Raw genomic sequence first — 17751 nt, 5'->3', positions numbered from 1 at the left:
GGAGAAGATGGGAGTCAGATTTGTGGGCTTAAAAGTCACAGGATCTCATGGATGTAGTTGAAGCTCTTTAGGCAACGCCTGAGCTGATTATGTACCACCTCATACAAGAAACAAAATGCAGACAATATATGTCTTCTCTTTGAACACAAACTAAACTCCTGTTCTCATAAGTGCAAGCTGAAAATTCAAACTGTTTCAGCTAATTACTCTGGAAAAGACAAGCTGGATACTGTTGGTAAAACCAACATTTAGAATTATTTGCTATTACACATCGAACACATTTTCAACGGTTACTTGATATTAGCTGGTGGTTGCATCGACCCTTCACTACTACATCATCAGGATGAGAACCTCAATAGGATCACATACATGAGAGCAACACAACAGTGGGATTTGGTGATCAGATTAAATCATGAAATTTTTTTTTGCTTTCATCCAAGATGAATGCTTCTTGTGTAAATCAATGCAGCCAAAGACTTTGATGAGTGTTAAAACATGAATTTGGCTGTCTGTGGATAATTTTCTTCCTCCAAGTATATACAACAACATAACGATTACCAACGCAGGTCCCTGCTCTGCAAGTACATGTAGATGCCCCAAAATTAATCATGGACTTGATGTCAAAATGCAAAAAAAGGAGGAAAAAAAAACATCATCTTTCATTCACATCAGGTGCAAATCTAAAGCCTCCCACCTACGAAATCACCATTCAGCTTCAAAGTTTCCTTGCTGCCCTGAGTATGCTTTCTTGTTTAATCAAATTGGCTCTCATCAACATGGACCTTACGTCTCTCTCGAATTCCACACCAGTTTGTAGGACACGCTGGAAGGTAGCATTTCTTTGATCAGCATGCCTTGCGTAAAGAATTTTGTTGTGAGAATCTATTCGAGCCTGCAATCAATTATGAGACAGCAGGGTTATTTTACCTGAGAGGTGTCATGCAACAAAAGGAAAACTTTGGATGCCTTCCAACAAGTGACGAAAATAATGTTTGCAAGCATTTTTGTTTTACACTTTGGCTCAACCAAAAGAAAGAAAAAGAGAACTTACTTGAATTTTGTCATCAGTGATTAAAGCTTCAAGTTCTTTCTCTAACCCAGCAACACTAGTTTTGAAGGCACCGGCCATTGTGTGTAAATCAACAGAAATGAACGGATGCGTATACTGAATGATGGCTTTGTGCCGAATATCAGTGTAAAGTGTTTCGACATGATCATGCAAATGGATATCCAGCAGTAGATTCGGTTTGAGGTTCTCAAGATACTCCAAGCATGAGGCATAGCGACTGAAATGCAACATCCTTTTTAGAATGAGTACCAAAATCCTTAATCCAAAACTAGTATTCTAGCACTTAAAAAGACATATGTAGACAATCTACAAAATCTTAAGACTAATTTGCTACAAGTTAACTTGCAGCAGTGTTAAGGTAAGGTAAGTTTAAGCAAACATTATCAAGACATTCTACAGGTACAAAATATAATGGATCATTTTTTTGGATTCAACATGTTTCAGAACTTAGATTAGTTTGAATCTTTGAAAAATAACAATTACGCAATGATAACTAAAAAATAGTTCAACTAAGAATTTACTTTAAGAATGATTCATCGACCAATCAGATAGATAAACGTCAAGGGAGATAAAGGAAAAAATTTCGATTAAAATTAATTCACTGATAAATCAGACAGACAAAGGTCATGGGAGCAACATAAGGTTATAATTTAGATTAGGATTGATTTGTCAATTAATCAGACATCAACGAAGTTACTAAAAGTTGGTGTTTCCTCTCTAACAAAAAGAAAAAAAGGGTTGATCAAACTTCCTGTGTCTCAGCTGTTGTCTACTTCACCTCCGAAAACATACAATTGCTACCGTAATCTTGAAAGAGGTGTGCACATGGTAGCAAGATGTGATGTAACTACCCAATTCTTCATTCGTGAAAGAGGTGCAGTGACTTGTTTGAGAACACACCATTCGGTTCAAGTTACACTATGCATTACAAGATCATAGAATGGTGTTATCAAGTGTATGCTCCCAACTTACAGAAGGACCAATTGACATAAGCAAATATCATTACCTGCTAGATAGATTTGCCTTGCACAAGATAAAGAATAATCACGTTGCATAAAGTGTCCCAGTCTCAGGTTGCATAAACTCTTTTAGTCTTGGGATTCAATGATTTTACCATTCTATAAAGTTGAAAACATCATATAAATTGATCTTTAGCTTATTCTTCTTTCTTTCATTGAAATGTTTTCAGTTAGCATACAATGCAAATGTTTGTTCAGCAAGTCAAAAAATGTTGTATTAAAGACACAAGTGGATTCAGATCCTAAAATAAAAAAGCACGTGGTCAAATTAGAAAAACAAATGGATACATGGTTTGGGATTTGGGAAAAAGTGCAACACCCACTAAACTGTCACACTGTTAAAATTCTTGAGACACTGTGATGCATCAATTATACCAAATGTGAGATTTGCAGACTGAATAGAAGACTCCAATGAAAAATATAGAACAATAACAGTAACCAAAATGTTGTCAAATGAAAAGCATTTCAGAACTGAGAGATTATGAGGTAATAACAACCTCTGTTGTCAAGTGAAAAGCATTTAGGCCAATGTCAGTATTACTTGTAGAGAGGTTTGCTTGATTCAAAAATAACAAAGAATCCTATCTTTGAAGGGCCTAAAGGTAATAAAACTTTATACTTTTATTGAGATTGTTCTTTCTTAAAGTCTGGTTGAGTACTAGAAAAGAAGGAAGATGCACGGTTCAGGATTAATGTTTGAAGCCGAAAATGAGCTAAAACAGAATTTTCCAGAAATTCAATGAATGCTAACTTGGTCACAGAATTTGGATCAGGAAGAGCCATCAGATATGACACCATTCTTCTTTATTTTAAACAACCTCTGTAAGTAAAATGTCTTTGGGGCTTCATCTACATATTTCTTGAAGGTTTAGCCATTAAGGTTGATAAGTTGAATTTATGAAGAGTTAATGTTTTGGGCTTGTCAGCTGTTTATCTCCTCCTCTACTTGTTCCTCTTCTCCTCATCTTCTCCTCTACTCTCATTTTATCTGTCCTCTTCTAATCTTTCCTCCCTATCTAATAAACTACACTGCATCTGTTGTGTCAATAACATGAACCTCTCAACGACCTTACTGGAACATGATCTGTTCTATAGGCTTGCACAACAATTTCCTTGAGTTCTAACATGAACCTCTCCACCAAAAAATTAAACTGTAGAAAAGGATCGACTTGCCTCTGTCCAGTCTCCATTAGTTTGACTTCATAATAAGATTGCTTCTACATATAAAGTATCTATAGGCAACCAATTTGCAACAAATTCCAACTGTCCTTTGGTGCTCAGAACAACAAATTTTAGTACAATTAGGTACACAACTTTCAAATCCTAAAGGAGATTGTTTTCTGGGTCCCATTTCAAAAACAGAATTTCTCAGTCAATCTATCACCAACATAAGCTCTCTGCTTGGTGCCTTTTCCTTACCTATCAGACAACCAAATTGCATTCAGTTAGGCTTCCTTTTCTAAATGGACCACACATTTAATACCCCAATGTTGCAAGGTTATAAAAAGCAGAAGCAGCATTCCAATTGGTTCAATCACCACATAGGCATATGTGGTATGTGTTAGCATGCACCAATGTATAAGCATATAAGCATACTCTCTCTCATAAAGTATATAGAAATACTTCATATTTAAAAAATAAATATAAAATTAACTTCAAGGTATCCACATTTTCCATTTCTCATAATCAACATGTCATCTCATTCTCCCTAGTTATATTTTATGTCAAATTATCAAGAATGACAAAATCAAACAATATCACCACAACAAAGAAATCAAAACCTTTGATACTATTACCAATTTACTAAAATTATAATAGCACATTTGCTGAAGTCAGTGACTGGAGTGCTATGATCCACCTTTAAGTTATAATTAAACCTAATAAAAGGTACTTAACTGATGGACTCAGTTCCCTATATAGGTAGACTTGAGTAATAGGGTCAGCGGAATAAGTCAGTCACAAATACTAAAACTTAGTTTGAAAAGGAGTGGAAAAAATAGGCATCCCAATTGAGTTCTCATAATTTAAAGAAGAATTAATGAAACTATGAGCATCAAGATGGAATACAGTAAAAGAATTTAAGTTGCCTTATTATGAAATGCTATGGTTTATAATAGAAGATATTTCAAAAATGTAGAAGTTCTATCTCACCTTGCATAGAAGTCATTAATAAGTTCTCTAACTTCAGGCACCAACTCTAAAAAATTTCTGAAGTTAATGTTGTCAATGACTTTGTTCTGGCAAAGAAAAGAATAGTAGTTAGTATACATTGAGTGGAACTCCAAGGTGGGAGAAAAGATTACTGGCATAAAAGAGACCTTTAGCTCTGTCCGATCAAAAGAAGCAAGTGCACAAAGTCCTCCATATGTAGCAACATCTTGTTGTGCTATCACATCTGTATAATTGTTACCCAGTTCAGGTCCTGTTTCCAAAAACTGCCAAATTTGATAAAGCCATCAATTAGCATGTCTTTCAGAGAAATCAAAATGTACCTAACAAGCAATAAATTCCTTGAAATTGTGCTAACAGCGAATGAACAGTATGTGATTACAAACAAAAAACACAATGTTAGATTTTAAATCCTAGGTACGGTGGTTACAAACACCATTCATCCCCAGATGTTGAAGAAAATTGCGCTAGTGGCTTCAGAAAAGAAAAAAGGAAGACACATCACAAAAGCAAGGCATAGCTAAGTCCAGTGCGCAAGGATCCTATTGATATAGGATCTGAAGATAATTGATAGATGCAGCCTTATCCCTCCAAGAAGAGAGGCTACTTCAAGCATATTTTAGAACATGCAACACAAACAATTAAACTTTATCATCACATGAAAGTTCATTAAAGTGGTGGGAAAAAGCAAAAACTATTCACACTGACAACAAACCCACGTATCATTAAATATGATTTTTTTTTCAGAAGAAATGGAACATCTTAACCGGATATATAAAATTTCAGCAAGAAGTAGAAAATGCAAATGGGTACAGAGAAACTTACTTTCTAGAACAAGTATTACCATTGACAATCTCTGCATATTTTTAACTATTAAATTGAAATACTCAACCAAATAAAATGATTTTGAAATCAAATCTAAACACAGTTTATTACTACTTGTATAGTGCGTCCATAATATCAATAATCACATCTGCACTCTACAGGCATTAAAAGTAGGAATAAGGATAATAAAATATATCAAACCAACAATCTTCAGAAATCCCAAACATCAGGAAAATTACCAAGGACCGTACTATAACAGACATATCTTACTGCCATGGGCCCTAACTGAATTAGCTTACCTGACTCATTAAAAAAGTGACATTAATCAAGGCATAATAACATTCAATAAACTAACCTTACGAGCGGCGAGCTTATATTTTTTTGTTTCCATGTAAGCCAACCCAGCAGCACATCGTAGTTTTGAATGGGTTATAGGGTCCACCTGCTCTGGTGCTTGCTCTGCTTTGCTTACATAATTGGATACATGCATGAATTGGCCCAACTCAATGCTGACCAGGATAACATTTAAACACATCTGGCTTATGTGTTTTGAACTAGTGCAGTAGTCACGAGTGCGGACATAATTCTTGAAGGCATCACCAAGTTGACCATGGGCATAGAAAAAATCTGCCAAATCATTGAAACCCATTCTGATGCTTTCTTTGATCAAATTTGTCTGCACATAAATGTTTAAGAAATAATTGACAATTAGTGATGGCACAAAAGCAAGAGATAATGAAGTGCCACATAGTTTTTTATGAGGCAAGCATCATCCAAGAAATTTCAACAATATATTGATCAAATGATGAACTTGCTTTACTCAACTAAAATGACAAATAGAAAAAGAAAAAAAGAAACAGAGAACTGCCTTCATAAGAACATACTTGTACATGTTACAGAAGAAACCAAAAGTAACCAATCCTTCTAAGGGTCATGTAAAATTAAATAATAGCAAAAGCTAAGGACAATCTTTATGTGTAAAATTAAGTAGAGCACAATGATTATGATCGAGTATTAAATATACTTGTACATGTTATATTTATAGTTCAACCAATCTTTCAAGTGGATAGTGGCGATAATGCTCGCCTCAGTGCACTACAAATGTTACATGTGGAAAAGCGTAGTATACCAATCACGTTTAATCTCAATAAATATCCTAAAGAAAACACTAACGACAAGGTTAACCACCCTTTAGATCACTGCATAGAGGTAAAAGGCACTGACATTATAATCCCCGGTACAAGGATTCTGAAGCGTGTGGAGATATCACGAGCTATCAATAGGAAATCACAAACAATGCATCGGGAAGTATAATCAACTAGAAGTCTACAAGAATCAGGAGAAAAGGAGGAAGGCATACGGCACCTTATAGGAATTGAGCTCGTTCTCGAGCTTCTCCTTGCGCGCCTCGGCGCGGCGATCGACCATGTCCACCCACGTCTGGTCGAGGGCATACAGCGGACCGAGCCGGCCGCCGATCTTGGCAATGACCTCCCGGTAGAGGTGCGAATCCTCCCCCTTCTTGATCTCGTCGTGGGCCATGCGGAGGGCCTCCAGCTGCATCCCCTCGTTGCCGCACCGCTCGGCGATGAAGAGCAACCGCGACACCCTGGTCCGACCTGTGTAGAGCGCAACGTAAGCCTCCAAGTCCATCTGCTCACCGCCGCCTGCGGCCGCCTTGCCTGAACTCGCCGGCGGCCGGCGCGGATCGTCCACGGCGCCGCCGTTGGAGCACATAGATTCGTCGCCTATTGGAGCCACGACGACGCCCTCGTCGCCGCCGTCCATGGCCCGTGCCTTCGCTTCCCCTTCTCAGATCCGAGGCGTAAGGGATCGCTTCGCAAAACCCTAGCAGCCTCGATGTGGGCCGCTATGGATGGATGGACGATGAGAACACCATTGTCGTCAGCATCGAAATATACGACGATTTTTTGTTTGGGTTTATTTTATTCTTTTTAAAGACATATTATTATGTTTCTCCTTTTTTTCTCGTATTATTTGTCTTATTCAACTCTTATGTTCATATTATTTCCTACGATATCTCCTTATTATAAAATTTAAAATTAGAGAAATAAGTATAAATTAAAAATATTGGAGCCGAGGCAATGGCATTAACTACATGTCTTAATTAAGGAAGTAGGTCACTGGCCATGGACAAAGGTGTAATTTCGCTTAAAGAATATCTAATCGAAGTGTAGGAAACCATTAATAGCGACAGGCCTTTTCTTTTTTCCTTTTCTTTAATTTTAATAAAGTCTAATAATAAGAAATTTGTGGGAAAATATATACGCAGAATTTACGGGTAAAAACCAAAATGCCTGCGTAGGGGTATTTTAGTCATCTTGTGGCGGGTCCCTCCACCGCCCCATTCTTATCGACTTTGTCGGAATCGCCGTCCCCGGGTTCAATCTTCCCCCAAAAAGATATCTTATCCTGGTGTCTCACCCCCGGGCAACGCACAAAAGTCTTGATTTACGTGAGTTTTCCCCTCTCAATTGGTGCTTTGGCCGCGGCAGCTGGGCTTGCGAGCTTGGAATCGGTCGGATTTGGTCCAAAGTTTGTGGCCTCTTGCTGCGGGGCTGCTGGTGGTGGTGCTGTGGGCCGCCGGGGCGATGGGGGCCGGGGCTTCGAGTGTTATGGGGCTGGAAGGGGAGGCGGGAGGCCAACAGACGGGGCTAGGCGACCTCCCGGAGAGCTGCGTCGCGGCGGTGATCGTCCACCTCGACCCGCCGGAGATCTGCCGGGCGGCGCGGCTCAGCCGGACGTTCTGGAGGGCGGCCTCGGCGGACTTGGTGTGGGAGACGAAGCTCCCGAGCAACTACCGGCGTCTGTTGGCATTGGCCTCGGATGAGAAGAACCCCCACAAAAAGAGCTGTCTGGAGATATATGCCCGGTTGTGCCGGCCGAATCGTTTCGATGGGGGCACTAAGGTAGGTCTTCTTTGGATTCTGCTGATAAGATTGAAGAAACTTAGGTCATTAGGTTATGTCGATGCTTGATTACTTGGTTTTGTAGACAACAATGAAATCTTCTTCGCATTGATGGTGTGTAGTTCTTGGAATATTTAAATTTTTGCTTGTCTTGATTGTTGGGTTTTGGTGTTTGATTTTTTTGGTTGCAAGACAAAAATCGAATGTTTTTTCTTTATTGCTGGAGGAACAAGAGAGACTTAAAGGGCTTTTTATAAGAGACACTATCGAATCTTGGAGATGACTATTGGGGGGTCTCCGCTTGCTTATTTTAGCTTTCGTCTAATTTTAGGTTTCTGTTTTGTTGACTGTAGGAATTTTGGCTGGAGAAGACCAGCGGTGGAATTTGTATGTTGATTTCCTCAAAAGCCTTGTTGATTACAGGGATTGACGATCGGAGATACTGGAATTACATCCCTACAGAGGAGTCTAGGTATCACCTCATTGGATGTCAAATGACCAATAGCTTATTTGATTTCTAAAGGGCACCAATAACATACATAATATGTTGATCTTAAATTTGATAGTTTTTCAATTAATAAGGAACAAAGGTAATTGATCTGAGAAATCATCTGATAATATCATGTAAACATGGAAGTTAGGCTATCCTTATTTGATCTTTTGGCCTAGTGCTCTCGACACTAAGCTTAGTTCTCTCTTGAAAGATTCATGGTTTATGCTAGATTTTCTTACAAATGTGAATGTTCATGGGCAGCAAGTATCCCTATCTTTTGATGCATTTAAAAACTACTTCCCCCCAGCTTTACATTTGTGCATTTACCTTTTGACTTATCTAGAACTGTAATGTCAGATCAGTGCAGTGATTGTCCTTCGAGCACTCTTTATGAGATTAGGTTCAATTGGTTTCTTGTAAATCTTTTCAAGTTCTTATATCTGTTGTTTTACATCTAGTCTTTTTTGTTCCTTACCAGTCTTTCACGTAGCAGTTTCTTGCTAGGGAAAGAAGATGGCTTTCAATATGTAGTCTTGTTTGGAATCCTGTAGACATCAGTCCCTGCAAGCTCCTAAATTGAAATTCAGGTATATCTGGCAAGAAATAATATTTTTCGCTGGGTAATTCTTTTAGACTGCTTAAAGCTCTTGCTGGGTAATCACAACCTAGGATTAATCTATTATAGCCTCCCTGATGTGATCTATGGGTGCCTTTAAAGCTCTTGCTTGCTCTTGAGTTTCTTTGGTACATTTCATGTGTCTTTCCTTTGACACAGAAATGTTTCATAGATTTTTTTAACTATAATTTTTTTGACATGATCTATAGGTGCCTTAAAACCTCTTATTCTTAAGTTTGTATTGAACATTTTATGTGGCTTCTCTCTCTGTTTAACCCTGATATTTTTGGCTTTGTAGTTCATCCCCTCATTTATGTTTATGACAATGAACTGAATTAACACAAGAAGAATACTGATGGATAGTATTGCACACCGAAGAGTGTTCTTATATACCTTAAATTGAAATTGTTGAACACTCATTTCAAACTACAGTTTAAAGTTCCACTAGAAATTGTCATAACTCGTAAAAGGAAACATTGTAACAGCTACATGAAAGGCTATTTCAGTGGTTTCTAATATTAGAATATTCTATACGGAAATGGACTGTTATAACATTCTAGTTGAAAAACACTGACTTCAATTTCCGAAACTGCTGTCAATTTAGCCATCTAGCAGGTTTAAATTGAGAAATTATTTGGTTTGGAGATTTATGATGAAGTTAAAGACGATGGTAAGCTGAATATATGCATACATGATAGAAATGAGCACCTACTCAAGCATTTTGCTCTGCAGATTCCACACAGTTGCATACCTTCAGCAAACTTGGTGGTTCGAGGTGGATGGGGAAATTGATTTCTGCTTCCCAGCTGGTTCCTACAGCCTATTCTTCCGGCTCCATTTAGGACGCACTACCAAGCGGCTTGGTCGTCGGATCTGCATCACTGAACACATACATGGGTGGGACATAAAGCCGGTGAGGTTTCAACTTTCAACATCGGATGGCCATCATTTTCGATCCAAGTGCTATCTAGAGAAGCCTGGGACCTGGATCCTTTGCCATGCAGGCGATTTTGTTGTAGAGAACTCTGACGTGTCCACCAACCTCAAGTTCTCAATGAAACAAATCGATTGCACGCATACCAAAGGTGGTCTTTGTGTCGACTCTGTCTTAATATATCCCAAGGGGTTTAGAGGGGGAAACGTCTTCACCACTGACACCATGACATAGATTGAAACATCATCATACTGTGATTTGCTCTCTTGTATGCCTTCTGGAGTCTTGAGTGTGCAGATAATGTATATACTAGTTGCATATTTGAGTGGAAAGCAGGAGCTGTGTTGTCTTCATGGACTGTCAGTAGTTTCTCAAAATGTAGTCTTTGAGTTGGAAATATTCCAATAGACTGTGGGATGAAACTAGAATCAATGTGACTTTGGTGTGAAGATGTGGATCCTGTAATTTGGCTTAATTTTTATGATAATTTTTTGAAATCAATTGTGATATTATCATTTTATATTGAACAAGAATTCGGTGTACATTGTAATCAGATTTCTTTTGAGTTCTTTTCTGTAATCTGTTTAAAAGGGGCTTGAGTGCATTTTAATTGGTGATGAAAATGAATTCAGATTCAAGCAAGAATCCCTAAGCATTTATATATAATGTATGTGGTAAATTTTCCGAAAAGGTTTTTTTTTTTTGTGAGATTTCGCTGGAAGTGTTTTTCATTTTCAGAATTTTCTAATAGTGTTTTTTCCTACCTAATTTCTAGAATACCTGTGACACAGTGAATTAGGTCAAAAAAAATGGTATACAACTAAGAATGAGATATAAATTTTTTTTATAATTTTAATTATAGAAAGGGATTCATTTATCATTTAAAAAGGAGAGTTTAAATCATAATTTAGTAAATAAAAAATTATATATATTAGTCAAAATTAGTGATTTCATATTTATGTATCTAACTTCAAGTTTGGCATATTTAACATGCATATTTGTCTTAGTTACTGTGAGCTAACATTTAGTTGAAACTTCACTTTCTATTAGCATTCTCTAAAAAATTATTATGTTTAAAAATATCAAAGGCATTTTATATATTGTGTATATTTATATACTTCGTTAACTCACATAAATTAATACTTATCATGATTATACATGATTAATCAGGATTCTGGATGACTCTTAACGATGGTGGCATATGTAGAGAATCTTAAGAATCCAAATGACATATGTAGAGAATATATATATACAAATATATATATATATATACAAATATATATATATATACAAATATATATTTATATTTATATATATATATATATATATATATATATATATATATATATCATATACACACACACACACACACACACATATATATATATATATATATATATATATATATATATATATATCCAAAAATAACAAAAATGTAAAATATGAGATAAAAGTTCATCAAGAATTTGTTGTGCTTCCTGCAGGATTTATTCCTATTGATGGATCTCATCATCCGGAGCAAGGATAAAGATGATGATGATGATGATTAATAATATGATATTTATATTGTTAAGGGGTGTTTCATTCTTCAGTTATGAAAGCACATGCATTTTCTTTCTGAAATTTAAATTAGAGTTGCATTAATATTCAAAGATCATAATATGTTAGGCTACTCTTTTTCTTACTCCAATTTGTATTCTAATACTAAAATCTGAAATTAAAAAATAAATATTAGTTGTTCAACATTTAGCTGTCCATTTAATTTTTATGAATGCAAGATTACAAATAAGAAATGTGTACTTCTAGAGGCATCAAATTTGAGGTGGATTCATTGACATTGTTGTTACATCTCGTCCCTTTCGGTTGCTTATCTTTATTCTTTCTTCATTCCTTTCACTTTAGCTTTCTCTATCAATTCTACGATCTCCAAAACTAGATGAGAAAAACTTGTCAGAGGAGAAAACTTGTCAGATTACTACCATAATCTATGATAATGGCAACTCGAAAACATGAAGATGAGGAAATGGTTGGGGTGTGATCACACTAAAGAAAAGGAGAGAGAGAGAGACAGAGAGAGAGAGATGGTTCAATTTTACTATAGTAAAGTTCTATACTAATCTTCGAAGGATATTTGTATATGAAATATAGATCGTAAGCGAATTAAGATTAGTCTCGCATTACAAAAGATCGGTAGAAATGTGCATTGCTTTTGCTTCCATCATTCCCACTGGAGATTTAAGACTGAACAAGAGCTTGTGGGAACACTGGAAAGTTTGGATGCTTCCCTCCTCTTTCTTCCTTTGTGACTCATCTCTTCCAATGGCGATGTCGGTGCGTTGCTGCGCGGACCACAAGTTCTCACATCCACAGGTAATGAGGACTCACTCCGAGACGGCGGCCTCACTCAGCACAATCAGCGCCGGTCGTCCGATTGCAATGGCTAAACGTAATGGGAATTGATAGAACGATCAAACATGACCGGAGCGAACATTTTTCCCACGGAAGGAAAGAAGTCTGCCGTCGATGCGTATATGACATCATGACATGATTCTACTGTGAGGAGAGTGATGTGATCCTCCTCGGTCGCTCAAGGTAAAATTGCATATATATATATATATATATATATATATATATATATATATATATAGAAGGTGAGGATAGGAAAGAGATAATATGCTTTGGGTATGTAAAGAGAGTTTTTACATTTTACATAATAATGTGAACTCTTAATTGATCAAACCACCAAGAAAGATTTTTCAAATTCAAATGAAGACATAAAATATTCCATTTTGATTTGATGGTGACATGATAATTAAATAATAAAATTAATTTTAAATTTGGAATTGGTGCATTTCCTTATGTTCAGATAGGAAAAGATATCAGTGGTAGACTTACAACGCTGCTTGACCAACCTAATTCATTCTTGATTTATATTAAGATCGATATCGGGTGGGACTCTCTTTATGATCCTTCTATGCTCAAGGCAAGATCGATATGTCACGTTTTGATTGGAGATAAATATTTTTTCTATCAAAACTAAAGTTATTAATAATAGATTCTATTCCTACAATAAATTAGTTAGTGTTGAAAGGATTTTTTTGTTTTTCTTAAGCTAAGCGCTATGTTTTCACATCATTAGTTGGAACGGAAAGTAAAAAACTACCCTCTTGACGAGGCTAGTAATTATGATAAGACTCGGCTGACGTCAATCGACGTCTCACGTCTCGATCGACGTGATTGCACTTAGTCGAACGAACCGGAACATCGGCCGAGGCGCATTAACGCCTACTCAGGCTCGGTTCTTCACGCCACGTCAACGCCCATGTCAGACGCTACCAGCCTGCCTCCTACAGATGGGCACATCAAACAACAGTAAGCTTCCCTATAAATACCCTATCGTTCATCAGAGAGAAGGGGGGAGGAGGAAAAAGACAGACACACAAAAACACCTCTTCATCTGAAACCCCCTCCACATCTGCTAACTTGATCGTCGGAGGGGTCGGGCCGAGCACCCCGGCCTGACCTTTGTGCAAGTGCGAAGCCGAAAGGCCCCGCGGGGCGAGCGGGCGAGGAGTTCCTGCCCGGAGGAAGCGGCTACACCGTCCCGATCGGACACCGCACCGGGCCCGAGGGACGCCCCAGGGAGATCCCCGTCGTCCGGACCTGAACCGAGCCGCGTCGGCCCCGAGGCCACGGCTCAAAGTTGTTTACACCAACATATTGGCGCTAGAAGGAGGGCCCGAGATGCCGGGTGATCACTCGAGCGGCTCAGATGAGCCCATGGCTGAGAGGTCACACCCGACCGAAGCCTCGGGGGAACATCCCCCGCACGGAGACTATCGTGACGAACACCCCGCCACGATCTCCGAACAATATGCGAATATTCAACGACCCGGGCTTGTCGCCGCCCGACGATGCCCCAACCGACTCAACGCCCGTGTCACCCGAGGCCTTTCAGGACCTCGCCCGTCAAGTCCGAGCTATGATGGAAATGGTGCAAACCATTATCCTGCTCGTTTCTCATCCGGCGCACCCGCCCGCGATCGAACCACGACGACAACGCAAGGCGCCCGTTCGGGCCCACATGACACTATCGGAGCCCCCCACTTCGCCTCGGGTCCGATCGGCCCCGCTTAGGGATCCAGTGATGACAAACCCGAGCGGTCGCCCGGAACCCGAGGTACTCTCTTCGGACTCCCTGCGGGCCCAGTTGAGCTTCGTCAGCCAGCGACTCGACGAGGTGCAGGAAGAGGTTCGCAGGTCCAAAGGAGAGCTCGGGGAGGACGCACACCGAGGGTCTCCCTTCACACCTGAGATACGGGATCTAACAGTTCCCCCGGACTTCCAGCTCCCCTCTTTGGATGCTTACGATGGCTCCACCGACCTAGCGGACCATGTAGCTGCTTTTCGCGCCCAAATGGCGCTATACGGAACCTCTGATGCCCTGATGTGCAGAGCGTTTCCTACCACTCTGAGAGGGCCGGCCCACGCATGGTATGGCGGCTTGAAGACCGAAACGATCGCTACCTTCGACCAACTCGTCAAGGACTTCGAGCTCCACTTCGTGGCCTATGCACGGTCGAAACCGTCCGTGGCACTGCTCATCAGACTCAAACAGAGGGAGGACGAGCCCATCTCACATTTTGTGGATCGCTTTGCCACACAAATCCGGGGTTTGCTGGACACTCATCCCTCTCTGTTAGTGCAGGCGTTTATAATGGGTCTACGACCTTCCAGATTCCACTAGTCCCTCGTGGAGCGACCCCCCACCACGATACCAGAGATGCTCCAGTGGGCTAACCGGTACATCGCGGCGGAGGCCTGGGCGGCTGTAAGGAGAAGGGACGACGTTCGACAGCGGGCTCCATAGAAGGGGTCAGGCACCCGCGATGGCTATCCGATGTAGTCCTCGTGAAAAGAAATCTAAGCCTTGCCTCAGTCTCTTCCGAGCGAAGGTTCAGTATCTACCTGACTACCTCCCGGCTCACGGTTAGCCTCGGCCTAAACCCTTCTGAATCTACACGGCTCGGTCGTAGACTGTAGAGCCCCCCTCAGGGTGGCCTCTCGGCCCGAGCCACACCCCTCGACCATGTTGCCCGAGACCATGCCTGCGCGACCTGTCCGCCTGTGTCGTGCTCCTCGGTCGCATGATGCCCGAGACCACACCTGCGTTGCCTGCCCGCCTGCGTCGTGCTCCTCGGCCGCATGATGCCCGAGACACACCTGCGTGGCCAGCCCGCCTACGTCGTGCTCCTCGAGACACACCTGCGCGGCCAGCCCGCCTGCGTCGTGCTCCTTGGCTCCACGCTCCCGAGACACACCTGTGCGGCCAGCCCGCCTGCGTCGTGCTCCTCGGCTCCATGCTCCCCCAGATTGCGCCCTCGCGGCCAGCCCGTCTGAAAGCTAAAGCCATGCCTCGGACTCCCGTTACAATGACCGACGCATAGCTTCTTTCCGGGGGGGAATATGATGAGGATAGTAATTATGATAAGACTCGACTGATGTCAACCGACGCCTCATGCCTCGATCGGCGTGACTGCACTCGATCGAATGAACCAGAACACTGGCCGAGGCGCATTAACGCCTACTCATGCTCGGTTCTTCACGCCATGTCAACGCCCATGTCAGACGCTACCAGCCTGCCTCCTGCAGGTGGGCACATCAAACAACAGTAAGTTTCCCTATAAATACCCTCTCGTTCATCATAGAGAAGGGGGGGAGGAGGAAAAAGACAGACACACAAAAACATCTCTTCATCTGAAACCCCCTCCACATCTGCTAACTTGATCATCGGAGGGGTCGGGCCGAGCACCCTGGCCCGACCTTTGTGTAGGTGCGAAGCCGAAAGGCCCCGCGGGGCGAGCGGGTAAGGAGTTCCTGCCCGGAGGAAGCGGCTACACCGTCCCGATCGGACGTCGCACCGGACCACCTTAGCGGATCCAAGGGACGCCCCAGGGAGATCCCCGTCGTCCGAACCCGAATCGAGCCGCGTCGGCCCCGAGGCCACGGCTCAAAGTTGTTTACACCAATACCTCTCAAACAAAAAAGTCCTAATTCTATACATGAAAGACACTATGTCCCTAAGCCAATAGAGAAATGAAAATGACATAAGATTGAAATATGAACAGGGAGTGGTAGGAAATTGGAAGGATGAGTTCTCCTGCTCATCGGCTGTCATGTTCATCAGCATGGACATCAAAGATACTTAGTGGAACAAAGATGAGTGATGCCCTACTTTCCATGGTCTAATCATGCCGTATAGCGTTTGCTTTCCCTCAAACTACGGTACCTTTGCGTCCGTCTCATAAGGTGGATCAGAGTGGATACGTATGAGCATCATCGAATCGTGATACTCGTGAGGGTTCGAATGGAAAATTTGTGGTGGAGGACGAGATCGAGGGCCCCGACATTAAATGGTCACCATCTGTGTCGGCCGGAGGAGATCACAGCGATCCAAAGCAGCCTCCGTCGGCCACGACTTTTGGAGCGCGACACGTACGCCGGCGCACGATGCCTGCATGCTCCCGCCTCTTCCCAGCTGCACCCATGCCGTGATCGCTCCGCTCCTCCTTTGAACCTCCAAACCCGCTTCTTCCCTCCCAGGTTTCACCTGCTGCACGCCTCCTTTACGCTGGTATCCAAAAGCACTCGAAGCAAGTGCTCCTCCTTTACGCTGGTATCCAAAAGCACTCGATGCATGCACGTCGGGGGAACCAAAGGCTGCACGAAAAAGTACATAGCAGTGTTTCAAGTACAGTCTCGGAGACGAGCAAGATCCGGTCCTTTGATCTTATAATACAGTGATCTTTTACTGGTGTTGGGAAGAAACTTGAGAAAGCGGAACTCTTTATGTATCAAAATGGGTTCCTCATCAAAATACCAACTTGGTATCCAAATATAAATATCAACCAGCACAGCATAAACAATAGAGTAAATAATCAATAGAGTAAATAATCAATCACACAGTGAGACCAAATCTTTTAACGTGAAAAATCCAATGCGGGAAAAATCACGGGACCGTTGATAACGTGTTTACAGTAGGTCTTCTCTAGAATAACTAGAGGATCAGAATAACATCAAGATCATAGATCTTGGCTCAAAAAAAGCATATTTTCATCATGTAGGATGAATCTCCTCAAAAGAGAATTTTAGGTCTCACAAAATGGATATCACAGGAAAATACCTTAGAGAGGGTAAACTATAGATCAACACCGTTAGGATTGTAGAGTTTGCTACAAGGATTCTCAACGTTTGGCCACCGATCGTCAAGCAGAAAACTTAGAAACCTAATCTTTCTCTCTCTATTTCTCTCTCCACACGCTGCACGCTTTCACTGTACGCGCACACACTGCTCTCACACCAATTTTACCCTTTCTCTCTTGAATTCTTTGATTTGAGCTTATGGCCCAAATTTGTATGCCCAATTTGTCCAAACCCACGTATGGGTTGGACCCAACGTATAGAAGAAGAAGAGAGACAATGCCACGTCCTTGTGTCATTTGCCAGCTTCCCGGTGTATGGGGGTTGCAGACGAGAAGACAAACCATTAGGTTTCTTTATCTTACATGAAACCCACTTCTTCTTCCGCCTGGCTTCTGAGTTGTTCCAGGATTGAAGTCAAAGCCTCGATCGACATCTCCACACATGGACAACTCCAACGTTTGTTCCACGATATTTGCACCTTCATCTCGGAATT

The 17751-nt window shown here is 41.2% G+C and overlaps 2 protein-coding genes across 5 annotated transcripts; one reads left to right on the top strand and one right to left on the bottom strand.

Moving 5' to 3' along the window:
* Window positions 1-486: 486 nt before the first annotated feature.
* LOC135597435 (COP9 signalosome complex subunit 1-like) lies at window positions 487-7001 on the bottom strand. 2 transcript variants are annotated; one of them, XM_065090378.1, is made up of 7 exons: window positions 6448-7001; window positions 5438-5758; window positions 4407-4523; window positions 4240-4325; window positions 1052-1286; window positions 695-892; window positions 487-575 (listed from the first exon to the last, which is right to left on the bottom strand). In XM_065090378.1, the coding sequence occupies exons 1-6, from the start codon at window positions 6868-6870 to the stop codon at window positions 716-718; spliced, it is 1359 nt and encodes a 452-aa protein (XP_064946450.1). In that variant the 5' UTR covers window positions 6871-7001; the 3' UTR covers window positions 487-575; window positions 695-715. The 2 variants fall into 2 exon arrangements, with proteins under 2 accessions (XP_064946450.1, XP_064946449.1); XM_065090377.1 differs by having other exon boundaries at window positions 487-892.
* Window positions 7002-7485: 484 nt separating this feature from the next.
* LOC103971710 (F-box protein PP2-A13) lies at window positions 7486-10556 on the top strand. Of its 3 annotated transcripts, none has more exons than XM_065090375.1 (4): window positions 7486-8012; window positions 8366-8484; window positions 8984-9092; window positions 9854-10556. In XM_065090375.1, the coding sequence occupies exons 1-3, from the start codon at window positions 7695-7697 to the stop codon at window positions 9054-9056; spliced, it is 510 nt and encodes a 169-aa protein (XP_064946447.1). In that variant the 5' UTR covers window positions 7486-7694; the 3' UTR covers window positions 9057-9092; window positions 9854-10556. The 3 variants fall into 3 exon arrangements, with proteins under 3 accessions (XP_064946447.1, XP_064946448.1, XP_009384077.3); XM_065090376.1 differs by having other exon boundaries at window positions 8999-9092; window positions 9854-9990; XM_009385802.3 differs by lacking the exon at window positions 8984-9092 and having other exon boundaries at window positions 7489-8012.
* Window positions 10557-17751: the final 7195 nt, after the last annotated feature.

This window comes from Musa acuminata, chromosome BXJ1-11, assembly GCF_036884655.1.
Source record: "Musa acuminata AAA Group cultivar baxijiao chromosome BXJ1-11, Cavendish_Baxijiao_AAA, whole genome shotgun sequence".
Classification (NCBI taxonomy): Eukaryota; Viridiplantae; Streptophyta; class Magnoliopsida; order Zingiberales; family Musaceae; genus Musa; species Musa acuminata.
This window is presented reverse-complemented; position numbering and strand designations above follow the sequence as displayed.

Bases quoted from the DNA above. Each gene is read 5' to 3' on its own strand.
- LOC135597435 (XM_065090377.1), bottom strand. From the start codon at position 6,870: ATGGACGGCGGCGACGAGGGCGTCGTCGTGGCTCCAATAGGCGACGAA. The intron at 4,524-5,437 runs GTTAGTTTATTG...CAAATTTGGCAG, and splicing joins ATAAGCTCGCCGCTCGTAAG to TTTTTGGAAACAGGACCTGA. The intron at 1,287-4,239 runs GTGAGATAGAAC...GTTGCATTTCAG, and splicing joins ATTAATGACTTCTATGCAAG to TCGCTATGCCTCATGCTTGG.
- LOC103971710 (XM_009385802.3), top strand. From the start codon at position 7,695: ATGGGGGCCGGGGCTTCGAGTGTTATGGGGCTGGAAGGGGAGGCGGGA. The intron at 8,013-8,365 runs GTAGGTCTTCTT...TGTTGACTGTAG, and splicing joins GTTTCGATGGGGGCACTAAG to GAATTTTGGCTGGAGAAGAC. The intron at 8,485-9,853 runs GTATCACCTCAT...TTTGCTCTGCAG, and splicing joins ATCCCTACAGAGGAGTCTAG to ATTCCACACAGTTGCATACC.